The sequence below is a fragment of the Orbicella franksi genome, chromosome 3, assembly GCF_964199315.1.
Source record: "Orbicella franksi chromosome 3, jaOrbFran1.1, whole genome shotgun sequence".
NCBI classification, from domain to species: Eukaryota; Metazoa; Cnidaria; class Anthozoa; order Scleractinia; family Merulinidae; genus Orbicella; species Orbicella franksi.
Window position 1 is genome coordinate 20715001 of NC_138147.1, and position 27441 is coordinate 20742441.

The following is a 27441-nucleotide window of genomic DNA, read 5'->3' on the forward strand; positions in this document are numbered from 1 at the left end:
TAACGTAAGTAAGTAAACAGTATTCTGCAATAAATTTCGGCGTGGATCCAGAAAATTCAGAAAGAGGGGGCCGAGTCTCCCACCCTTCCCCCCGAATGAAAACTTCACTTTTCAGGAGATGCAGCATAAATGATTGTGGGCGTATTCGTGATGCAAAGTAAAGTAACGTTGACGTTTCAGAAGATAGAATTAAAGAGCATTTCATAAAACGATCTTCAAAGCAAAATCATAGTGTTAGTGGTAGGCGAACTGTTAACAGAGTCATTGCATTGCATTTATACATCCAGTATTAATCAAAATATATCACTGCAGTGGATTGATAAATGTCATCCTTCTCTGGTTTCGTTTGGCGTACTCTTCAACAACTGCATTATAATTTTAAGGTATGTCTTTGTGAATAAAGAGCAGCAACAGTGCATTTATACGTTCTTCTCCATGGTGCTGCGATAAACATTCTTCACAAAGCGCAGTGAAGAGTTGCTACGTTCAACAGTTGCACTTGTGACTGGGGTGATTAACAGGAGGTGCAGAATTGTGTAGACATTGAGGTAGAGGCTTGAGCTGCAGGCTTTCAACGTCTCTTGCAGTGTCGTGGATTTTACGGTGGCGTTGTTCCTAAAAATAAAAGCAAGAATTAACACATACTTCAAGACAAGGTATAATCGTTTTTTTCAGCTTATCACAGTTTCACTATAAACTTGGTAACCCATGTATAGTATTAACGCAGAATAACATACCAGAGGCACTTCCACAGCACCAGATCCTGTGATGTACTGCTTGGGGACAGCAGATCAGGGGAATAATACTGAATAAGTTTTTCTTGAGAAGACTCCTTAAGCTGCTGTAAGTTGGCAGGTATCAGTAGCAGTCCAAGCAATGCCACTTCTGATAGTCCATTAAAGCGGGTATTTATTTGCTCCAACAAGTTGTCAAGGAAGGGAAGAACTATTGCCAATCGAAAGTAGGCGACTGGTGTCCTGGCATTGATGTTGTTTCTTAATGTCTGCCTACCAGAAGTTCGATGGATGCTTACCTTGATGTTTGCCTTCTTAGCCATCTTCTTGATCTTTTCATACACAGAACTTGCAAATACTGTTTTAGCATTCTTGCACATACCTTTCAGCTGTTCCTTCACAATGTCAACATGCTTGTTGCCTAAATAACATCTAGTGTGGAACCCTGTAACAAACGGCTGAGTCCTACAGTGAAACATTCTAGGAGGGAAACGTTACTTATCATAAAAACACCGAATGATAATCAAGCTTGCTCTTTAAAACTCACTTTCACCTGGCACAAGTAGAAACAACTGATCCATTTTTGAAACATCATCAGCAAACTGTTATTGCTGTAATGATTCTAATCATTTCTGTAAGAATTTTCTATCGAAAAATTAACTCAGGATTATAAATCATTTTATGCAAAACCTTTTGCGACAAATCATTACATTGAGTGCTTTAATATAAGCTAAAGTTTAATATTTTTTACTTCATTTGCCTTTTTGCTGGGGCAGATGATCACCAAACAAAGTCTCCAAGGCAGAGCTCAAACATTGCCTGCTAACAGACAGATACAGATCTAAAAAAAAAACCCATTACGTTTAACTAGGTCAAATAAGTAACATACTCACCTGGTTCACGATGAAATGTAAACAGTGTCTTCTCTGCTTTCCTCGAAAACTTCAGAAAAATATTTCACTCTTCAGCAGTGTAGCAAGGAACACGGCGTGACAATATTCGTGTCCAGTGATCCTCATCATTTCAAACCGAAAGAAACGTATGTTACATTTGGCGTTAACAATTAGCGCGAATTTTAATTTTTGGGTTATGTTTGTTTGAATATTTGATAATATATTATAATTATTAACACAAAATATATTTTAAATAAAGAAAGCTGCAAAATTGAATAAAATTGAAACCTGATTGTATAATTATAACAACACTCAAAGGACGGTTAGAAGGGTTGGGGTCATACAAAAACATTTTGAAAATACAAGAAAAAAGGGGGGCTGTGGCCTCCTCAGCTCCTCCCCTCGGCCCCTCTGCTGAATCTGCCTATGAGTTTCCCACTTAAAAATTGCTACAACTTGTCTATGTTGATACCAGAAATCCAAAAAAATCTGTAGACATCTTTATCTTTCCAGTGATTGCCTCCTCACTTGTAGCAATTCAACTCCCAGATACTTACATTTAAAAACAAACCCCAGCCAAATGGAATAAAACTAAGCATAAGCCCACATGTACGCATTACGGACCTATTTTGCTAGGAGTACTTATTTACAATGTAAGAATGTAGATTGAAACCATTGTCTCGTGCAATGTAAAAAAAATTGGCCCAGCTTCTACTTTCTTGCCCAAGAGATCATTTGTCGCATATCTTCTTTGGACAGAACCATGTCTACCGTGACGTCATGGTTGACAATCTTTTTTAGTCCCCAAACTTTCATAATGTTCAATACATGTTCACCAGTTTCACCATTGATCTCTTTACACCTCAATCACAATGCCAAAATTTACTTTTATTTTGTTTTTACAACACCCCATGTGAAAAGTCAATTCACTGTACATGCACAGCTTTTGTTGTCCCATTTCTCCACCCATTCTCTTCCATATTCCAGCCATCTGCTGCCACCACCTTGAATTTATTAACCCATCCACTTTTGTCCTACTTTTTACTCATACAAACCCCTCATCAAATGAAAAATGGTAATTTTGAGCTTATAAGCACCCCCTTAACTACTTATCTCATACAGTTGACATAATGATACATGTACATGTAGTTGAAATACATGACTTAGATTTATATTTCCCAACCAACTTCTAATCAGTTACCAATTCCTTTGGGAACGAGTTGACCATCAAATCAAAGAGTAACCAAATGAAAACAAGAATGCCATTTAGAAAAATCATAAAATAACCACTAATATAATATAATATTAATATCTAATATATTTTTTAAGAATATGATATAGCTGAGAAACTCAGATTATCACCACTATGATTCTTGCAAGAGGCAGTTATAGAACTTTAAGGCATGGCACATTTGAAACATTTTGGAACATTATTTATGGAAGCATGTTGCAACAACCTTGGACCAAAGTGTTTTCAAGAAATGGCTTTCAAGGTAACTGAAACACGAGAAAATGGTTTCGTGTAAATCAACAGTCACTGAACTATGTCAGATCTAGTTGTTACTTTCCTCAGACTGGAGCTACACATTACGTGTATACATGTAGACACTTGCTACATGTACAATTGCTCGTGAAGCCATAGAAGAGCCAGAGGTACCTAGTGATTATGTTGTTTAAAGTCAGTGTTTATGCATTTCCAGCCTTAAATTGGTTTATAAATTTATTTGCAAGTACAGCACTGTATGTGCTTACATGTTTGCAAGTAAGCACTTGCCTGTTGCTTTCTAAATTTTGCCATGTTTTAGTTCATCTATTTAGAGTTCACAATATTCATCTCTGGAAACTACAGTAACACCAATGTCATTTAAATCAGGCTCAGTGAATCTCTACAAATTCTTGGGGAATTTTCAACAAATAATTAAATAATTTATGGTTTTGTACGCACTTGAGAATTCTTATCACTCACCCAACATTGTGAATTGGAGAGCAGCCTCTGAAAATGAAAAAATCATTCTGTCATACAAAAAAAAAAACATTCATGGTGTTTACATACACACCAATAAACCTGAAATGTAAAAAAATCTGAATTGTGAAAATTTGGTAGGGGCCCATAAAAAGACATAGCAATGAACTTAGCAGAAAAAAAAAAGAGAGTGAACATGAATACATGTAGTTAAACAAATCTGGGGGCCTGTGCAGTTAACATTCACATCAGCAGTATGCAGCTACAGATGGCAACCTGTCAGGTAACAGACAATCAGAGATATCTAATCCCAGGTAGAAAAACGGTGCAACGAGCTGGTTTCATCGACTTACCAGTGGTATACAAGCCACCTTACCAAATGTTTCACAAATTTCCATATAAGTGTGAATGCTCTACATCCAAACTTAGATTTAGTTATGAATGATGTAGTTATTGTGAATGGAAAAAGACACTGTTTGTCTGCTACAAAGGAGTATGTCTTATCAGAATTTAAAGATGTGTTTGAAGGCATTAGTAACTTCAGTGTTTCAGCCAGAAAATTTTACTTGAGGGCCAAAGTGGCTGCTGAAGATCTTTTTTAGGGGCCTATTTTTTTAGGAAAGGGGCCAATAAATTAAAAGCTACAGAAAGAGAAAATGCATTAGGGTACCAAGGAAAATAAAGCAGTTTATTAGGATCTATGATAAAATTTAATAGTAAGTGCTTTTTGAAGTGTTTCTACACAATAAAGTTGCTAGTCTGAACGATCCGTGCATTACAAGAGAACAATCCTTAGGCATACATGACGTAGTCAATGATCAAGGGTTTGCAATGCATTATAGGGCGATTTTGAACATGATCAGCCATTTGGAAGTTTTCCGATGTGAGAGAATCAGCACACCAAAGCAACAGGACGGGTTGACTTCTTTTCTTATGTTGAATGTTTTAAAAGCAAAGATCTTTCAATATGATTTTCTAGAAGGACATAATGTGTGACAAATAACCGTTATTGATCGTCAACACAGAGAAATGTAGTCGCCATTATCCCGTATTATGGCGACTAAACCAGAATTTTTGGTCGGCAAGGATGAAATGTTAGTTGCATTGGCGACCGTATCAATCACAACTTCGAGTCCTGGGATGGCTTTTAAAATATTATGCCTGTGTTAAGCCCGCAGTCTTGTAAAAGGAAGGGGCCAAATTGGCCCTTTTTTCGTTTTTCTGGGGGCCATCTCTGATTGCAACACGGGATTCCCGCAATGGCGCGCTCTGGTCGAAACACTGTCAGTAACTGCCCCACATTGAACTCAAACTTTATGCTCAACCCTTACAACACCCCCCACCCAGGGCAGCACTGGAAAAGAAGAAAGAGGCCTATAGAGATGACATAGAAAGATTATGCAGCTTGCGCATTATCGCACCAGTTGTAGGACACACAGACGGTGTAACATACAGGAGCCATGTTTTTTATTACTGCAACCTTGTAGACATGCAATACAAGCACATATCACTGGCCTGTATCGGTCAAAAACACCTTATCTCTCTTCTCATATAAAACAAACAAAACAAAACCTGACTGAGGCAAATTCTAAATGTTCTAGAGTCATAAATAATGTCCTAGAATCAATAACGAGTTGAAAATGGTAATAAGAGATTCAACCTAGCAGCAGAGAGGACAGTGTTTTTTGAAACTGCAAAGCACTGTACGCAAATTTGTTCATACCATAATAATTCAATTTAGCATCCCGGGCGCTAATTTACTTTTGGTAGCTCAAGGGAGGGCACTTATTCAAGCTGGATGTTGCAACCACTAGGTTCACCAATGAAACTGGATTTTTTTCACTAGCGACTAACTTTTCACGCTTTTCACTGAACTACTTGTGCTGGCGACTAAATCTGAAAACTTAGGGGCCAACTGGCCACAAGGTCTTTTCCTGAAAGTCGAGCCCCACTTTACTGTCTGTACTGCTCTTTTGACCTCACCATTGGCACTGAGGTGGGTACTACCATATTCTTTGCAGAATCTTATAAAGTCCTTAGAACCAAACTGCCGACCCCCGTCACCTCAGATCACTTCGGGTATGCCATGTCTGCTGAATTGTGCCTTCTGCGCTTCTATCACCAAGCAATCAAAGGTGTACTGATATTCAAAGCTCATCGTTTAGTGATTCCCACGTCCCAGCACAATATCAGAGAGATTTTCATGCAGGGCACTCGGGAGAAAAGAAAACTCAGCCTACTAAGTGCACACAGAACAGTGTTTTGGCCAGGAATCTCGGATGACATCAAAAATGCAGTAAAAGCATATGACATTTGTGAGAAACACAAGCCAGCTCAACAGAAGGAACCCCTTGTGTCGCATGCTGCACCTTGCATGCCATGGGTCAAGCTCAGATTCAATATAATTGAATATCCTTCTTAGCCTAATCCTTCTTACCACTATCTAGTTATATCAGTAAATTTCTTACAGCCACAGGTCACGTGATTGGTCTCCTCAAGACAAACTTTGCAGAATATGGGATTCCAGCAGTAGTGCACACAGACAAAGGAGCTCAATTTGTAGCTGGAGAGTTCGGAGCATTTGAGGCTCCAGGTGTAACACTCAAGCCCAAGGTACCTTCAAACGAATGGTTTCATCAAAGCCATGGTCAAAATGGCAAAGAACATCATGGAAAAGGCAAAAGAGTCAGGTTCTGATCCTTTAATACTAATCTACTGATCCACAATTAATCAGACCGGGTCAACTAAGTCCAGCAGAATTGCTGACAAAGCACAAGTACAGAGCACTCCTGCCCATTCATGATTATCTGCACCCTAATCAATAGAGCAGAGAAGCGCAGCTAGCACAGAAACAGACCCAAGCACAATTTGCAACCTTTTCATTAAAACAAGGGAAAAAAAGGAAAATACACACCCAAAAAAATAAAAGAAAAGAGAAACAGAAACAAGCACCCACATGCACAACAGTCACATAGTTTTTCCATTTACTTTATACATGTAACTCGGTTAACCTACATGTACATGGCCATCTGCATAACATTACTTTACATAATTACGTAAATGTACTAACCTCAGCTTCATCACAGCAATTACCACTTTCATCAAATGAGAGTGACAGTCTTGGATTGGAAGGTGATCTATAGGTTGAACAGTAAAAAAAGGAGAGTGTTATAAAAAACAGACAAATTTTTTTAATCAACATCTCTTCCCTCTTCTCTCTCTTCCTGGGAGAGAGATAAATACCTTTAACAGTGCCATTTTCATGAAGTCTGGGCACACCCGTTTGATGCCCTATTAATTTTCTTTCTTGAATGCATGGTTAAAATTGTCCTCACAGACAGTATATATATAACTGCAAAATCAATTATTGGGTTATTACAGAAAACGTCCACACACCCCTGATGGATGGTATGCTACCATGAAAATCCAGGCAGGTGGGGGTGAGGGTTGAGGGCCTCAATTTGTTTTCAGCTTGGAAGAACGTTTTTTGCTTGTAAGCATGTGTGAAGGTTCAAGAAATTTACATCTAGAAAATTACTGGAAATCCAGGCAGAAGGAGGGTCTTGGACACTGGAAAGCCAGTTCAGAAGAGGGGTTAGCTGGGCTCCAGTCAATTTGGCAACTTTCAGTGGGGCTGTAAGTGCGCTTAGATTTGGGATGAATGGACACATGTAGTTTGCCAGATCCAACCAGACCAGAGCACAAGCGCGCGTTGTGCAGCCGCTAGCGCAAAATCAAACGGTAACGCTGCAAGACATGAAAGTGAGCCTGCTCTAATCTCTGCAAATTTTTCATTTCCACCCCAGAAAATACAGAAAAAATAAGCCCGCTAATTTCCACCAGAAGTAAAAACTTTGGCAGCTCAGATTTCACGGGAAAATTGTAAATCTTTTTCATGACAACATGCGGGCATGACATCCATTGTTGATAAAGTTCTGCCAAAGAAAAACCGTCAAAGTTTATGTCTAGCAAGGACACACACTTGATTCCAAGTGATCTTGCTTTGAAATTCTGGGCTTTGATGATGCTGGTAAATGGACAAACACCTTTGTGTTGTTTTGTTAGGTGCTTGCAATCACATACGTTTGTAAAATTTAACTCTTCCTATATGCAGTCAGCAACACAACAAGCAAGTCTTGATTCATTAACATATTTTCAACTGCTATTTCCTGCTGCCTCTTTAGTTTGAAATTTAACCAGAAATAGACTGGAACTTTGTTAAAACATCAGTAATATGTGCACTCAACTCTTCCTCTGACTCCAAATGTGGACGACTTATTTTTTATTGTGAGAACGTGCGATTAATAACCGACTCCATGGGGATCTAATCGCTCCTTGTCAAACATAATAGATTGACAGTTTTCTCGCCTTTCTTGCTTTTTGACCGATGGTATTTCACTTCACTCAGGCAAAGCAGGAATGAAAAAATTACAGAGATCAAGGCAGGCTCACTTTCTTGGTGCCTCTTCACCAGACTCTTTACCACCAGATCACTTTGCTTTTTGCCACTCGCACGCGTGACCCAAAGGTGAGCCTGCTTGCAAGCTATAAAATCTCCTGCTTCAGAAAGAATTTAGTATCAGGCCTGGATCTTGTCATCATTTGAGAACACCATGATTGTTGCAGTTGGGCTCATCTACAATTCCTGTCATGCTTTTGCACCTTTCAAATGTTTGGTCAATTTTGGTCTGAAAGATGTCTTGTGAAATTTCAACTCAAACAACATTTGATTTTTAATAATAATAATAATAATAATGATAATAATAACAAACTTAATTGAGTACTTTTTCGTACAAACTTGAATCTTACATGTAGCTGGTAAAAAATTCAGAAATTCTTTTGTTCCTTAAGTTTTTTCCCTAAAATAATTTCTGTAAAACAATTTCAATAGCTTTCTTACATAATTATATTATATACTGTAAGCATTTACAAGCGTTAAGTGGCTATGTACACATGTAAAGGTAAATCATAATAATAATAATTATTATTGAGAATAAAAAGCAGCGATATTGAAGAATGACATTTCAATGGCTCCATGCCATCATTCTCAAATTCAAATAAAATAAATTACATGAATTCATTATATAATGAATGTACCTGTGAAGGTCTCAGTGCATATGATTAAGAGATAAAAATAATCGATGAATAAAAATAAAAATTCCAAGCGTGGTGCACTTGAACTGTCAAATAAAAAGTTTTTCTTTAATGGAGTCAGACTGAGTGTTTAGTGTTGGTTTTTTTATTTTTGATGAAGAGCATTTCATAACTTAAACAATCCAGTTTCCGACGGCATTTCTTGAGGATTGTAAATTGGACACAGAGATCTTTGTTCCTCAGATTGTGTATGTCCTGCAGGTGTTTACCAATGACAAAATGCTTAGGCTCATTAATGCATTGAAATAGGTGTCGGCATGTATAGCCCACATAATCTACGTTGCACAGATCACATTTGTATTCATAAACAACGCATTGTCATAAGAATAATGATTATTATGAAATAAAACTTGAATCTTACATGTATATGGTAAAAAAAATTCAGAAATTCTGTTGTTCCTTAAGTTTTTAGCCCAAAATAACTTCTGTAAAAATTGCAATAGCCTACCTACACAATGACACTCTGTAAGCATTGATGATTTATTCATGAGTTTGAGAATATTTTTAAAAAAACACTATTCATATACTTAAGTTTTGATGAAAATAAAAATATTTAAAAAAGCCTAAAACACTAATTCACAAGTTCACGCCATTATTCACTCACGTTTGGCTAGCGTTTAAGTGGCAATCACAGATTTAGACTGGAACGAAGAATTGTTTTGTTTTTAAGTACTGTTTTTACAAATTTTCGGTTTTCTATTTCATAAAAAGAGCTCATTTGTACCAACTTTATATACCATTTTTTGTTCCCCAAATTGACCCCCCCTCCCCCGAAAGTAACGAGCCCCAAAGGCTGCTAATTCCAAAGGTAATGAGGGTCATCACTTTCAGAAGTTTACTGTAGTCCACTTTGCATCAACACTGGAGGAGACTGTAGCTCCAGTCAACTTGGGTAGGATCTCTTCCAGAGTGGACATGGAACATGACATGGCCTCTTTACTTGGGGGTAACACGGCGTTCTCTTCAAATGCCTACCTTGACATCTTTGGGATCTACATGTGGGCAGAGTCTCGACCACCCATTTTGTCTCTGTCAGAAGACTAGACTGTTAACCCATGGTGCAGGTTATCTTTCTCAATTTGTTGTGATGATGCCACTCTTGACCATAATTTATCATCTAATTTGTTCTTGATGTCCTCCTTGTGGTAGATTGGCATGCCTTGTGCTGGATGAATTACTGGCAGAATTTTGAGGTCAATAATTATTGTAATAATTATGACAACCTCCTTGAAACTTCCTGGTGCCATTAAAATACTCAGGGTATAGCATCATCAGATCTTGCTGGTCTCTTATCGGGATGGCATCCTTTGCTTGCTTTGGAGTCTTGTCCTTTATGCGTGCATCACTGCTGGTGTGGGGGTGTTGTGTCTGTATAGCATACTTAAATGACCACAGGTGGTTTTGGTGTTGGGTATCATCTGCCCATCTTTCTCTGTTCAGTGTGTATGGCCCTGTCTGTAGAGCCTTACCCAGGATGATTGAGATTAACTTTTATCTCATAACTGACTTTTAGTGATTTAGCTGGTATGATGTCTTAGGATGTAGATCTAAAAGACTATTCAGTCTCTTATCATTTAGTCTGGGTCTTTCAAATTGCAGTCTAGGGCTAGAATTCATAATGCTATGATGAATTTCCCTATGGTGTTTTTGACGAGTCTTGAAGTTGACTGTGGAATTTGCTTTAGGGCTTCCGTGACTCTCAAACATTCAAAGTACTTTTCTTTTTTCTTTTGGTCAAAGTCAGAGAGGTCAGATCACAAAAGTCATGTTGACGATATCCCTTCCTTCAACACAGATGATCAAATAGCTGCACTTCTCCACTTCTGCATTTGATTTGAGTGGCCCTGTAAACATCCGCTCAATGTGTTGCTTGGATCAGCGCAGATTTCTTTTGGGTTGTCGCCTTTCCACAGCATAACCTGTCATTAGATGCCACTTAACACCACGTTTCCAAGTTTTTAGTTTACTTCTGATGCCAGGAAATAGCCATGATGAGCTATTACATCAAGAGCAGAAGGCAATGCTTCTTCAGTTGTTTTAATACTCAAAACAAAATGGGAGATCACCAAACATGATGGCTCTGTACAAAGATATATTTAAGAACTTATCTGTCAATAGTTTTACCATTGAATCTCAGCTTTAAATGGAAACGATACTGACCAATATGGCATTGTAAATTATGGTGAAAACCAAATAAAATAAGACAAAAATACCAAAATCTGCGAAACAATCAAAATAATCAAATATCAACAAAAAAAATGTAATCTGTGTTTATGGGAAAAATGCGTACATGTACATCGTAAACCAGAAATGGCAACACTTAATCATAGAAAAGTCTGTACACACTCTAAGAAATATCTGTTAAATATCATGACTGCTTAATTTTAATTTATTTACAAAACCATTTAGCACTTCCATCATCTAATCACATCTCAACAGAAGGCATTGTTCCCTACAGTGAAACCTGTATTAAGCAGACCCCATATTAAGCGGACACTCTCTATTAAGTGGACATCAGCTTGAGTCCCAAAATTTTCGTCCTACATTTACGGTAAAATAAATCTGCATTCAGCGGACACCTCTGTTAAGGTGGCTCAAAACAGATTCCAACACTTAGATTTTGATGGGTTGTTATAACCACTCTTTATCACTTGAGGCTACAATCATGGTATCAAAAAACTTCCCAATCATTGGTGAACACAATATTATCATTTTTGTGATGCAATAGGTTACCATAGCAATGGTATGACATGCTAAAAACACCCTTAATTAAAGCTTTAGGGGTTTATAATTCAAAAACAGCACAGGGAAATTTTTTATATTATCAAATTTTCATAAGCATGGTAAGACGCAACCCATTGTGCCACGAAAATGATAACAACGTGTTCACCAATGATTGGGCAGTTTTTTGACACCATGATTATAGCATCAACTGATAAAGAGTGGTTATAACGACCCATCAAAATCTAACTGCTGGAAACTGTTTTGAGCCACCTTAAGCAGACACGGACACCAATATTAAGCCATTTTGCTGCACAAAACCTGCACTAAGTGGACACTTCAAGGGCTTCCTGCTTCTAAAAGCTCAGCTCAGACTCCTTAACACTGTTTAGCAATATCCTTTCAAAGCTAATAATATACTTCAAAAAATTATTCGATTCTGATTGGCTGAGAGCAGTGCCATTCAATTGTAACACCAGTGCAAAAAATGTAACACTAGTGCAAATTACACATTGTAATTCTGGATTATGATTGGCTGATAAAAAATAAGAAATTTTCTAAGCCTATGATATCGCGTAAAATGGTAACAAAGATTTTGTGTGGAAACTTTGGAAAAAGTTTTCTCGAATGAGGGAAAGTGGCTCCAAGAAAAGATCTTCTGGCACTTCCTCCATGTGAATTTTTTCATGTTTATATTTATTAAAAAGTAATCATACAGTTTTTACTCGCTCAATTTGGAAGAAATTTCCACTTGTGAGTTTTTTAAAAAGCTGAAATTGCACTTGCTGAAGCAGCTCATACAATTTCAGCTTTTTAAAACACTCACTCCTGCAAGTTAATTCCAAATTGAACTTGAAACCATATGATTAACTATACTATGTAGATTATTCCAGACTGATTCATTGACTGACTGAACATTGTGTTATGAGCAGTTTTTGATCGTATACTGTGTTACACTGCGTTACAAAAGGGGTAATAATTAACTACTACTGCACAATATGTTAGAACCGGCTTAGAGCGGACACCCTGTATTAAGCGGACACTAATGAGGGTCCCAAGGGTGTCCACTTAATACAGGTTTCACTGTATTATGAAATATGTATATTTTAGAATGTAACCAGGTTTTTTGGCAGTTGCCTAATGACTGCTTCACAAGTACATGTAGCATGAAACTCGGAGTAGCAAATAAGTGTGTTTGAATTAGTCTGACTCCAAATATCAATCTACATTTAATATATTTATAACTGTCTGAATACTTCTATTCATTTCATTGTATCTTTTAATGTTATTGTAATTAGTGTAAGTCACTGTTCCTGAAAAGCCCCATTGGGGAGGCAACAATAAAGAATGTACGTATTGACAGCCCATTAATTTTTGTCAACAAAAGGGAAGGATATTTATCACTATCATGCAATAAAAAAATTAAAACAAAAACCATCCAGTAGATAAAATCAAGAAAATCCAATATTAAAGGAGAAAAAGAGGACACTTCTCCAAGTTTTAAATCTGTGTGCTATTCCAGATTTTAGACATTTGTCAAAATGCTTTGTATAAATTTACAGAGCCCAGTAAGGAGCCACCATAATATGGTACCTCCATGGTCCACCAATATATATGGCAGCCAGAAAATAGTGTAACATCTGGTACTTAATTTGGTTATCAAGGCTACCGATTAATCTAACTGGACAAACATACATTTACAAAACACTTCCAAAGTATTCTTTGGTCTTACATAATACATTATTTTAATTGACAAAGAAAGAACGAGGAAGAAAAAGAAAAAGTAATCCATGCTGTTATCAGTTTTTACGCCTGCCACGGCAGAAACATTTTAGTGGTGAATAATAAAAACAATAGAGTGTTTATGTCTTGGGCCTGTTGACTGATAGTTTCCCTCTGAAATTTTATGTTCTAAAAAAGTAGCATTTAAATTAGCCATTGAGCCCAGGCTAGGTAATAGATTTGGTTTTAAGAATATTGTTATTAGTATTAGCATTAGCATTGGTGCTGGTGCTGGTGCTGGTGCTGGTGCTGGTGCTGGTGCTGGTGCTGGTGCTGGTGCTGGTGCTGGTGCTGGTGCTGGTGCTGGTGCTGGTGCTGGCGCTGGTGTTGTTGTTGTTGTTGTTGTTGTTGTTATTGTTATTATTAATATAAAATTCTCAGGGGCAACTATAAACCCACAGGCCTTTGACAGAAACACACTCTTTTAAACGGCTTTAATTATTTTGATCAAGGTTTGAATGGATTGGGTACTTTAATTACCTTACTCTGTCCAAATTGATGACTTCTTCCACAAACCAATCTCCATAACAAGTCTGCAAAAAAATAAAATAGCAGACTTATATAGGTCCATAATTATTTTATTTAGAAACACAATGTTTAACTGAACATGCTCTTACTCAAGAACTTAATCGCAACAGAACTCTGTAATTGTTATACATGCAATTACTGTAAATACGTATCCAATTGACAAATTGTTCAAGCTTTAACAAAAATTTGGGATGTCTTGCCAAAAATGACCATTAATAACTATTCCCTCAGACCCTATTTTCATTTTAGAAGATGTATGTGAAAAACTGCTCCCATGCCAACAGTCTATCGGTTTTAAGGATTCAAGAACCTCCTGTTATGATTGACCTGCCTGTTTTGGTGAAATTCTGACAGGTAACATGGTTTTGAAATGGAGACACAAAGGCAAAAGAATGTTACAATATAATTGATAGGTTATGACTTGTGTTGAAATTTGAACAGCAATGTGCGCACTTCCAAGATTATTACACGAAAAGGCTTGAAATTCAGAGAAAGGACATGAAAAACTCTCCTACCAAGAAGACCTCATAGGTGCAGGGTACCTGAATCTGATGGACTACAACCATTTAATTTTAATCTGCTGGTTTTCATTTTGTAATCAAATGCTTATTAACAATAATTGTTTAAAAATGGAAACTCTGAACAGCAGTTAATCAAATACTACCATAACATGTAAAGCTCTGAAATTAGCTACATGTAGTATGTCTCATAAAGAATCTATCAGAATTTTCTGATCCATGTACCATTTGAACCTTTACATTTCTTATCATGAATACATCTACAACTGAACATGTACTTCAATAAAATATCTAAACAGTGTGAGAAACTGTTCAATGATGAACATTTGTTCAATTTCCATTCTTTTGAAGCTGTTTTAGGGATATCTGTTGATGAATTTTATTCCCAAATCAGATCACATTAGGTTTTTTTGTTACTAGCCTTCAAGAGCATATGTGTAGCCTTATTCAAAGAGCAAGGAGAACACTTGATCTTGAGTGCCCAGTCTGGACGCCAATAGGAGACTAGGAAAACAATTCCTCCAGTGCAGCAGGCCAGTAGGTAATAAAAGATGGTCTGGAAGACAGGGAAAAAATACAATAAACCTTACGACATGCTATTGCTGAATTTAAACCTTTATAATGCTGTTATCCACAAGCTACAGGTATGTACACACTTTTTTGTGCACATTTTCAGGAGAGTTGTTAAAGTTTTTGTCCACTACGAATTATGTTAAATGTACCAGTTGCCATCTGTTTTCCTACAGCACCCCAACTAAATGTGAAATTTCCCTTCATAACATTAGCGAGACACACACCCACGAAAATCAAGGTGGTACATTTTCCACATCAATGAGTTTGAAGAGCAAAAAATTTCTGGCAGTTTCAGTCAACAGGTGTTAATGCTAAACTTCCTGGTTTTGTGAGTACATATGCTGTTACATGTATGTACTACTAACAGCAATTTGGTTTCAGATATGTAATGTTTTCTTTATCAACCAAATAAGACCATAAGAAAACATCATTATATTCTACATCTGCACTTTATCTGACAAAAGGTTAATTAAGTGATCATACTCTGCATGTGCACAGTCCAAAACTCTACTTCCTCATTGCTGGGTTATCTGAGGTCACTGAAGTTCAAATTAGCCACAGTTAGGTGAAGCCATTTTAACTTGGAAAAAACAAGGTTTCCCTGGGGAAAGAATTTCTAAATCAATGAGAAATCAAGTCTTCGGACTGTGCACATGCAATGAGTGATTGGCTAATTAACCCTTCACCAGGTGAACCATGCAGGTGTAGACAATTTTGTGAGCAAGGCTACTTCTTGACCTTGAGTATAGAACCTCAACAGTGTGAGTTGAAAACTGTTACCTGTCAGTAAAGATGAAACTTATTAGATCAGCATGGACTCACTATCCTCAGGCAACATAAAGAGTGCGTGCCATCAAGAGTGTTAAAGCACAAAAAACTCAGGTACAGATGGTAGAAGTGCCAAAATGCTACAAAGAGTAAGAAAGACCATTGTAGAAGCACTTACTAGAAACTTCAAGGATATATGGGAAAAGGAAGAATTGTCAAAAGACTGGATGACTGGATTGCTGTAAAACTACCCAAGCAGGGTAATCTTCACAACTGTAACAACTTGAAGGGGATCAGCCTATTATCTGTTACAAGTAAGGTCTTCAGCAAAGTGATCTTCATCAGACTCTGTAGCAGTAGATCTACTGCTTCATAGGGAAAAAGGCAGGGTTTAGGAAAGGAAGTTCTTGCTCCAGTCACAATTTCACCTTATGTTAGATTCTAGAACAGTGTCAAGAATGGATTGTGCATGTCAGTGTCAATTTCATAGACTTTGAAAAGGCCTTTGATAGTATACACCATGACACCAACTACATACTAAGGCGTAATGGTATTCCAGTTAAGATTATGAGTAGCATTAAACTGCTATATAGTGCGATGTCTAATCCAGCATCATCTGCAGGAACTACCTTTCAAAGGATTTTCAACTGACATTAAATCTGGCCTTAGCAAGGATGTGTGTTCTCTGCATTTTTATTCTCTCTCGGGATTGACTGGCTTGTGAAAGAAACACTGCATAAAGGTAAAAGAGGCATTTAGTGGACATTCACTAAGACCTCAAAACTTCTTGATTATGAGGGTCTTACCTTCCAATGCAGGGACATTCAGAGCAAAACAAAGATCTTGCTCAGAATGCAGAGAAGATGGGCTTAAAGTGAATACACCAAGACCAAACTCCACGCAGTCAGGCAGCAAGTGCAGTTACATTAACGGCAGGGGCATGGAGGAGGTTAAAGAGTTTACTTATCTTGGCACTTAAGTGGCAACAGGTGGAAACTCTGAAACAGAGGACAATGCCAGAACAAGCAAGGCAAGAGGCCCCTTTGCAGCATTGAAAAGTATCTGGAAAGCCAGGCAAGATCATTTGGAGAATGAAGATCCATTTATACAAGTGCAATGTCCTCTAACCAAACTCTTGCATAGATGAATATTGGACGGCAGGTTTCTTTCACAGGTCACAGGTCACAGGTCACAGGTCACAGGTCACAGGTCACAGGTCACAGGTCACAGGTATTTATGTTTTCAACAGAAATAACTTGGCTTTCTTTGGATCAATTTTTTTTTATTTCAGTGCTACAGCTAATTTTCCCTATGCGTTTTTTTTTTTTTTTTTTTCCGGAAAGGAGCCGTTATAGTTACACTTGGGACGCACTTGTATGTATCTGTTTTATAACGTCTTGGCATATTTTTTGTTGACCTGTGACCTGTGACCTGTGAAAGAAACCTGCCAAAGAAACTTCTAGCAAAATACAATCATTAATGCTGAAATCCAGAGAAGGGCATTATTTTGTTATGCCTGTCCTTATGTAGTGAAAATATGCAGGTGGAAATAGATTGACCAAATCTACAGAATGCCATTATTGGAAATTTCATGAGTAGCCATGCGATGGACTCCAGCTGGTAAGAGAAGAAGGGGCTGACCAAAGGACACAAGGCAGTCTAGATAAACCTGTCCAGCATCTAAAAATATCCATGAACACAAAACATGGCCAGTAAAACAAGTCTTTGGAAAGAATATTGAGTGATTTCCAGCTGAAAACAACTGCTATTTGAAACCATAGTTTTTTGCTTTGTTTGCTGTGCAAATTATTGAAGCACATGGAGGTCATCAATCAATAAGCGGTTTATACCTAACTTTGATAAATTTATAGGTGTTTTTGTCCATATTAACTGATTCATAAATTGCATATCGGCAAAGCAGTAAGGATCCTGCCAGGTGATATGAAGTTGGTGGGCTGAGGTTGGTAGTTTGAATCCTGGTGCAGGACTTTGTTTTCCTGCAAGCTGCAAACGGATGGTTTGCATTTATAAACAAGATATTAATAAAATGTTCAAGCCATAAAGTAATGTGATTATAAAAGAAAATTAGATGGTGTGGAAATTTGAAATAATTTGTGGAAGAAAAACACCTCTTGAGCATAAGAGTTTCCGATGAAAGCCACTGTCAAAGCGGTCAATGGATTGAATTATACACCCACCTTTGTTGAACACCAAATAGTCTTTAATTTGGGGGCACTTGTTCGACTCCAAACATGAAAGATAAGTTTATCGCTTTGGCAGCCATTTTTTTATAATTGTCAGGCAAATACCCTCTGGCTGGTAAGTGGAATTACCACCAAAAAATAGGTTACCACCCATCAAATGATTGACTGATTGAGCGAGTGAATTATTTCTTCCTCGACTAACCGCTACAACTCATTCTAGCTACATTATCACTCATTAAAAAATGATATAGCTGAGGGTACACCACATTCTTACTTGAGAATGCAAATTGTGACTTTGAAAACAATGACCTACAAAAGTGGAGTCCATGTCATTTAAAATTGTGTAATTTTTCCATAAGTTATGTAATGACATTGTTCCATATGTGGGACTCTTTCTATCTATTTCTATGTATCATGACTATTTCTTGAAAAAATTTGCTTCCATGAGCTACCACAAAATGTAACATAAGCCGATGAAATGATGCACATGATTAAAGGCATGATTACTGTACTGTAATTAATAATTAAATTTATAATAGGAACCTTCCCAGCATCCTTTTGCACCTCAAAAAATGCATGTCAAATAATTTTGTCAGTTTGAAGTCTGGGAGGGTACCACATAACATGAAATAACTCGTGCCATGAAATATCTTTTTTCCACAAACTTGGTGTGATGAAGTCGTCAGTCACATGATCATGTCTAAAAGGGCATTTTATCTCAGTGTGAGGACAGACACTGAGCAACTGGAAAGCACTTCTGTTACTCATCTAAATGAAGCGGACCACCCCTCAGTCTAGACAGTTGGCTGCACTTATCAACATTTGAACAATGCCTCATTGTCAGCCACTGCTGGATTTACACATTCTGTTCAACATCAAGAGAAAGAGCAGGGACTGGTAACAGCATAATCAACAATGACCTCATGTATTAAGCCTATACAAAATCCAGCAGACTTTACACTTGAAATATAAATATAAATCTCTTGTCACTAATGCATGTAAAGTGTAAGAGGAGTCCTTTTGTTGAATTGGATCACAACAAAGAAAACTGAAACAATTCATACACCACCAGACTATATGAAAGACATTGACAACACATCTGGAGTATGTATATCACAGTAAGTTATGAAAAGTTAAGATTTTTGGCACCTTTGTCTTCTCCAATCTGTGTCACATGTATTGCCCTGGCAATACAATGACCATTTATACTTACAACATACACTACACAACCAGTACACTGTACAGTCAAACCTGTATTAGGCAGACACCCTCGGGACCCATGCTAGTGTCTGCTTAATACAGGGTGTCCACTGAAAACAGGTTCCCTCAGAATTCATCTTAAAAGGGTCATATTAATATTCGTCAGTATTAAAAGACCTTGAAAGGGTCAAATAGCATTCTCGTGAACGGTCAAGAACTCTGAAATACCGTATTTCCATAAACAATTCTCAACAAGTATATGAGGATAAGCAATTTAACAGTATCTATATCGTATATATCGTATATCTATAACAGTATCTGTATCTGTATCTAACAGTATCTATATTGATCAAATCATGTGAAGGTTTACAAAATCAAAAAAAAAACACAAAAGTTCTGTAAAAACAAAACCGAATAACAAAATATTGCATTTCTGTGACAGCTGAGTTTGTTGGCAAACTTAAATGACCAATGTGCAGGTCCAGAAAATATCCATACTCCCCCCACAGAAGGGATTGGAATTTCCTGGGGGGTGGGGGGTTCTGTAAGACCAAAAAATTAAAAGAAATCTGTGAAGCTTTATTGGAATTTTCAGAGGGGTGGGGGGTCTTAGAAAAAATCCCTTCTGTGGGGGAGGTATGTATATTTTCTGGAAATACACAATTTATGACAACGTGGACAAAAAAAATCATGCATTCTTTTTGCAGTGTCCGTTTGATACAGGTTTCTGACAATAGAAATGACCATAAAAGTCAAGTTTAAGGTGTCTGCATCCGCTTAATAGAGGTGTCTGTTGAATACAGGTATTTTTTACAGTAAATGTGGGAAAATAAAAATGGGACTTGCACTGCTGTCTGCTTAACATGGGGTCCGCTTAATACAGGTTTGACTGTAGCTCAAAAATTGAACTGAATAATTATGACAGTTGACAAAAACACAATAAAAAAACTTATCCTACCTTGCAAGGGTTGCAACAATATCCAAAACAAACCTAAAAGTAGAATATAAAGAAACAAAAATTAAAGAAAGAACCTTTATTAATTAAACATTGAAGAGCTATAATGAATTATAATTAAAAAATGATGTTGACCATTGTTCAAGCACAAGCATAAGCAACATATGAGATGCAGTAATTACTATGTGCTAGTGAAAACCAGCCTTATTTGATGAACTCATAATCTGTAGAAGTTAGGCACAGCCAGAGGACTGGATATTACTTTAGCATGCAGCACAGGGTCATGATGCAAACAGAAAGTTTGGAGAGCACAAGAAAGCATAAGAGTCGCTTGAGCCATAGTCAAGAGCAACTGACTAGCTTTAAGTGCTCTCCAAACCTCCCAGAGCATTTTAACTCAATGTTGTGCAGCTAAGATTATGAATAATATTGCTTTAGAACATTACCAGTGGACATAGCGAATCAAAGTTAGTTTTGCTCACAATTAATGATAGCATACAGTTTGTTAGGCCCATTCCAAATGCTGCCCCATGTACACGCCAAACCTACATGCAGCATTTGAATCAGTTTGGCTCGGCACTTAAAAATAATTAAGTATGGCAAATACCGGTAACAGTACAAAATCTAAGTTTGGCAGGCTTCATATCAAACACTGGAGGGACATAAATTACTGTAAATAATTTCTTTACACTCATGATTGGCCCAAAATACAGTGGTGTGACCAGTCGTGTGTGAAGATTATCACAGATTTGAAATATAATTTCAGCGAAAACATTCTATAAAATTTTATGTATCGGAGCTCACCTTTTAGCCCTATGGTTATCAAGAAATGGGACTATATGAGCAATTGCTTTTACAGTGTGATTACTCGAGCCAGGCCACTTAGAAGAAAACTAACCAATCAAAATGTAAACTGGAAACAATGGACTGGGAGCTTCTAGTGACGGAAAGTAATGGTCTGTTTGATATAAAAGCATAAATGTGTTTGCCATAAATATCGACTCCTCTATGTTTAATATACTCTTAGAGATGTAGTTCTTGACAGCAAATTACTGTAATTATAAATCAAATCAAAACTGTTAAAAAGCGTACAAAATTTAGGATCAAAACTAACCAATCAGCAAACAGCAAAGTTTCCCGAGAGGTTCGCAACAACTTGCACTTTGTTGGGTCTTCAATTTTGTTGAAATCTATTATGCGAATTCTTCCACGTTATTAGTTTACTTGAGAAAAAGATCACTGTCCTTTGTTCCCAAGTAACGTTCTGATTGGTCAACTCTTTTCCAAGTGGCCTGGTTGGAGTATTCACCCTTTAAGGGCCCATTAACCGATCTTTTCGAGCCATTGCGAAGGAAAATTTAGTCTCATCTAACCTCCTCATTTTTAGTTAGTTCAGAGTTATTTCATGTGTTTCAACTTTTTCACGCTCATGGTCATGTGACTAATACAGAAAAAATGCAGAGGCTCCCAGGCAAATTACTTTCTCGTGATTTTTTCATTGATTTAATATTTTAATTTAAATCCTCATTACGCTATGCATCGATTTTGTTTCATTTCTAAAAGGTCAGATTTTGAGAGCATTTCAAAATATTGAAAAATTCGTAATTTTCTGAGAAAAGCATGATTTCGAAAAAAGGAATGCATAGCTATGTTTCCAACCTTGGCTTTAATCGAAATTCATCGAAAAAGGCTGGATTTAATGAAAAACCACGTTTCCTTTAGCATTTAAAGAAACCAGAAGTGCGCCCGATATCTACTGGAAGTTACCCTATCAGCGCGTGCACAATTTACACTACCAGCACACTTCGGTAAGATCAAACAAAGCCACACAGAGTTAGTTTTTCTCTTTCTATTGTTCATGTTTTTCTGTCTTTCTCTTATTTTGTCTTTGCTTGTACTTTTTTTACTCTGCATTTTGCGAAACACAAAGAAAAACATCTAAAATGTATGTGAATTTGCAAGTTTTTGAGTTGTTTTTATTTTCCGTGCTCAGGCTGACGCAAGTGACCGGAAATGAAATTTCACCTCCTTAGGAACACGCATGAATCGGTTAATGGGCCCTTAAGGTGGCTGATGATAGTTTTCAGCTCTTTCCATCACTTGTACTTTGATGGATCAATACTACCAATCTTTGTCACATGATCCTACAATAAAGGTATCACACAAATGCTTAATCATTACCGGTAGTAAACAAATTATGGTCATCCCTCTTAACCTGCAAAGTTATATTTTCCAAGTCATATAAATAGGTATGGATGGGACAGTCTTTCCATCACTCCTTCGCTTTCTGTTAGACATTTTCAAACATCTGCTGACCAGAGTACAGGGCTTTCACAATCACTTGCACACTGAAAATCATGTCAAGTTATTTGAGAGTTTCAGGTGAAACAACTATTTTTTCAATTGTAAGGGAAAGACTTCAGGGTTCTTCCATCACAATTGGATTTTTAAGAACCTACGTGGTAATAAAGGTAACTTAGGACCCGACAAAGGCTAGCATATTTCGATTTCAAAAGCAATAAAAAAGTTGACTTATTAAACAATTAAAAAAGTTCTCCAGATGATTTTTAAGCACAAGAAACTGAAAAGGAAATGCTGTCTTTCGGTAAATAGGTTCTTGACATAAATAAGTATGGGTTATTGACCAAGTGTGAGGTCAAGATGGCTGGATATTGGCCAAGTTTTTTTCTTGCGAGTTTATGGACCGAGACGGAGTCGAGGTCCATAAACTCGCAAAAAAAGAATGAGGCTAATATCCAGCCATCTTGACCGAACAAGCTTGGTCAATAAAGGATTTATTATATGGATTTCGGGGAAATTTTTCTTGCAGGACACAGCAGGTAGTCCCGAGCGGGCAAGATAGCTCCATCTTGCCCACTCGGGTAGCCAATCACGGTGCAGGATTTGTTTCATCTTGCCCGCTCGCGGAGCTAACCATATAATAATACAATGTAATAACTACAAGATAAAGATTGCACTCTTTGTTCATAAAATTCAAAATGATAAAAAAAAGTATTCAAGCTGTTTTTCTCTATTGCTCTTAAACCAGTGTCAGAAATCCATCACCACAACACCAGGTATATATCAACGTAAAACTTTTATAGGCCAAAAACATCAGCTACATATGGACAATTGACATTTTCTGCATCAAAAATTTGGGAATTAGTCCCCCTTAGCCTAAAAAACTTTTGATAAAATTCCTTTAATGAAGCAGTATAAGCAGCATCTCTTAAATACTTAAAAAATAGGTGATAATAGTCACTTGCAGCTTTGTACAATATGAAATGTATACGTTGTACATGTAGGTCAAAATGAAATTCAGGTTAAGGGCCCATTAACGGATCTTTTTAAGCCATTGCTAAGGAAAATTTATTCTCTCATAATCTTGTCATTTTTACTTAGTTCAGAGTTATTTAATGTGTTTTAACTTTTTCATAATCAGTGACACTGGTGATGACGTCATCAGGCCACGCCCATGGTCATGTGACTAATACTGAAAACATGCAAAGGCTCCCAGGCAAATTACTGTATCGGGATTTTTTTCATTGACTTAATATTTTAATTTAAATCCTCACTACGCTATGCATAGATTTTGCTTCATTTCTAAAAGGTCACATTTTGAGAGCATTTCAAAATATTGAAAAGTTCGTCATTTTCTGAGAAAAGCATGATTTCGAAAAAGGAATGCATAGCTATGTTTCCAACATTTGCTTTACTCGAAATTCGTCGAAAAAGGCTGGATTGCATGAAAAACCGCGTTTCCTTTAGCATTTAAAGAAACCGGAAGTGCGCCCTATATATATTGCAAGTTACCCTATCAGCGTGTACGCAATTTACACTACCAGCCCACTTTGGTATGATCAAACAAAGCTGCATGGAGTTAGTTTTTCTCGTTCTATTGCTCTTGTTTTTCTGTCTTTCTCTTATTTTGTCTTTGCTTGTACTTTTTTTACTTTGCATTTTGTGAAAAACAAACAAAAAAATCTAAAATGTAAGCGAATTTGCAAGTTATTGAGTTGTTTTTATTTTCTGCGCTCAGGCTGACCTAAGTAACTGGAAGTGGAATTTCACCTCCTTAGCAACACGCACGAGCCCGTGCATAAATCGGTTAATGGGCCTTTAAAATGAAATTCTTTTGTCTCTTAACTCTAATTATTCATGGATCATGAATAATTAGGGTACGAAGACAAAGAAAATTGAGAATCAAACTCAAAGTTAGAATCATTTTAATCTGAATTTCATTTTGCCCTACAACATAAATATGTCTGGATTTATGAAAACAGTGTTAATGAAATCACATCCTGCTCGTAGATAATATAAATATTAAAAGGAATGTCAGTCTTTATTTTCCTCCACTCTCTTGTCTTCCTTTTCTTGCTCCTCTCTCTCTATTTTTTTTTTTTTTTTTCCCTCAGTTGGAGTGATTTTAAGGCTTTTGGGAGTCCTGAAATCAAACTGCATATGGGTGATTTGGTTCAAAGTATTTGACCCAGTTTTCATAAATCTAGTCATATGTACTTTTTTGAATACATGTATTATTCTCTAAAATAATCTTTTCATACTACCACATTTAGCTTAAATTGTGGTAACTAGCACAAAAGCCAATGGCTACTCTGGTAACCACACACATATTTCTTTAGTCTTTTCCCTAACCATATATTACAAATGTTTCTCTTTATTTTACACATGCTACAATACTAACTAATGCAAACACTGTAAATAGTCTGCAATAAAGTAGTTGAATTAGAGTTGAGTCGAGAGTGAGGTATTGGATATTGATCCAACCATTTTGACATTAAAGGTGACAGAAAATTACAGAGAATGATGTCACAATTGAAGGGGTGCCTGAAAAAAAGCGACTTCAAATAAATTGCTAAATTCCCCTTTCAGATTACCTTGTATTCCCTTGTGAAACAAGAAGACAGTTTGATGTTATATCAACAGTCAGTCAGGGCCTTATTCTGTGCACCCCTTCTATAGATGATGTATAAAACTCACGATTTCAGTTTACTAATCTCCAAACTTTTTAGCCTGTATGCAAAGGTAATCAGTATCTAGACAAGCTGAGTGCTGCAAACCTTTTCTCCATATCACAAAAATTAGCTGAGATATCATTATTTTAATAAGTCTGAAATGAGTTTGCCAAGGAAAGAAGTTCCCCTCCCCTTGTGAAATATTTCCAAGTCGGAGTTATCTTTTGGTACCACTTCCAGTTATGTTCCAGATGGGGTTTCACAGATGACAAGAATAAATATATTGCAAAACTCGGGATGAAATACTCTCGTCACTGATGCTGCCACAAAACTGGGTTTGTAATGTCATAATAATGTGACGTAATCAATTCTTTAATTTTGTATAAATAATTGTCATTTTGTATTGTTTTAGAAACACTAAGCATTTATAGTTCAGCAAAATGTTGGCTTTCCTAGAAACTGTGCTTGAAAAAATTTGGCAAGAGTTTTTTATTTCTGAGGAAAAGTATGGTTGGGTACATTCCCTGGGGGTAGCAATTTTTATTTCAACCTGTCATAACTAACAAAACGTTTGATATGGCGAAGAATGGTTTCTGGCATTGAGTTCCTCTTGTTAAGGTCTTTCAAACAGCATATTATTTTGCTTGAATTAACAAACCATATATCAAGGATATTTTTGATGTCATCATTATTTTGTGATGTCATCATACAAGCTTGATGTCAAAACAATTGGGACAACAACACAAGTACATATGACAAGTTTGGTGAAGAAATATGTTAAACTTGTATGCAAAATGACCCTGAATGACCTATTCTCATACCGGAACTGCAGCCACTGAGCTATAAAAGAAAACCATTTGTATTGCGTTGAAGTCATTGAAGAAGAGTATGACTGTATACTACTGCAGTTTAGAGTCTAATGCACATATAAACTCACCAGTTTTTCCCCATCCTCATCCTCGATGTGGCAATATTTCAAACCATTATTTTCCATTTTGACGTTTTGCACATGGCTTATTTACCGGCATGTATGCTTATTTGCCGATTAGTCCGGAAGGACACTGGGCAAGCCACTGGGCATGATCGGCAATAAACCTGCTCTTTCGCCCTGGTAACAATGTTATCAACAAAATCTGCAAAGCACTTTAGGTAAAATAATTTTTTAGTTAATTTCACACTCTTACACTGTGTATTTCCCACTTCAGTGCAGTTGGTCCGTTCAACATGCCATGTAAGCGAGAATCAAATGTCCCAGCGACCACCTTCGCTCATCACCAGTGTCTCACATTACGGCGTTTCGTTGCCCTGACGGTACTCTTCCTTTATAATACGGCCATCTCCCGCCCATAACAAGGACACTGTTAGATCTGCTCCTTTGTCCGCGTATTAAAGAGGTTCGACTGTATCTATTTTTGTGACATACACAGTGCGCGAATCGAGTACGCGGCTACCGCAACCGCGTCCCCAGGGCCTTCTGCACTTTTGAAAATCGTCGAGGTTGGTATAAAGCATGGACTGGGGACTGCGGACTGCGGACTCGTGGTTTCTGAACATCGTAAAGTGGATATCTTAAAACTATCTCGTGGTTTCTAGTTTATATTATATGTTCACGAACACGGCCTTGAATCCCTTGGCTTTGGGATGTTGACGATGGGAACAGCTATATTTCATTAGCTGTAGTCAGGAGCCCATTAATGGGCTTGATTGCATTGTTGATTAGTTCAAGTCGCGACAGATAGCTCAGTCTTTATCTGGTCGAATATTGTTTAGAATATTGTAGATACTCCGAAGGCCAGATCCATAAGAGTAAGCCTGAACCAAGAAACGGCAATATAAATACTGTCATCCTTTATTCCTCAGGGCCTAGGGGTGTCCCCGACAAGGCAGCATACTCTAGGAACGAAAGAACATTTTCCACCTTTAACACTGTGTGCTTGTCAAGCTAAAGAGCGTTTTCACCTGACGTCATCAAATTCTTAAATCCAAAACTAAAGAACCACCAAAGTTTTCATCTTCATCAGGCATAAGAGGTACTTTATTTATATTTGTTTACAACTTTCCAGCTCAATAGCTTAGCGTCCTTCGTTTGGAAACCAGCGCATTTTGAATTTCAGAGTTATAGCGGTGCGTGACATAAAGCTACGACTGCGTCTGTCGAAAACTATGTATTTATCTCTTGATTTTTAGCCATTTAAGACGTTATAGTATTTGGAAAAGTGATAATTTAAATGGTTTTTTTTTTGTTCAGTGGAGATAATCAGTGTCCTAGATAACCAAAGTAAGTTCCTGATTTTTTTATTTTTTATTTTTTATTTTTTTTTTATTTTTTTAAATAAAGCACTTTATTAATACACCTAAAACACACGTACATTACACTTACATGCACTGTTGAAGTTTTACAATGTTCAATAACTTTTCTCATACATGAAAGAAAAAGAAAACGTGACAGCTAAGTAACTACACAGAACAAGAAAA

General features: G+C 37.0%; 1 protein-coding gene and 1 pseudogene across 1 annotated transcript in view; both read right to left on the reverse strand.

Moving 5' to 3' along the window:
• Positions 1-2910, reverse strand: part of LOC145482765 (52 kDa repressor of the inhibitor of the protein kinase-like) — a 4724-nt pseudogene extending 1814 nt beyond the window's left edge.
• Positions 1-26834, reverse strand: part of LOC145482660 (polyamine-transporting ATPase 13A3-like) — a 177731-nt gene extending 150897 nt beyond the window's left edge. Inside the window, exons 1-6 of the mRNA XM_081461266.1 lie at positions 25904-26834; positions 19997-20029; positions 14715-14849; positions 13728-13780; positions 6661-6727; positions 3594-3620 (exon numbers count right to left, since the gene is read on the reverse strand). Coding sequence (XP_081317392.1) covers positions 3594-3620; positions 6661-6727; positions 13728-13780; positions 14715-14849; positions 19997-20029; positions 25904-25960 — 372 coding nt within the window. The 5' untranslated portion in view covers positions 25961-26834. The remainder of the gene's footprint in view (positions 1-3593; positions 3621-6660; positions 6728-13727; positions 13781-14714; positions 14850-19996; positions 20030-25903) is intronic.
• Between the last annotated feature and the right edge of the window lie 607 nt (positions 26835-27441).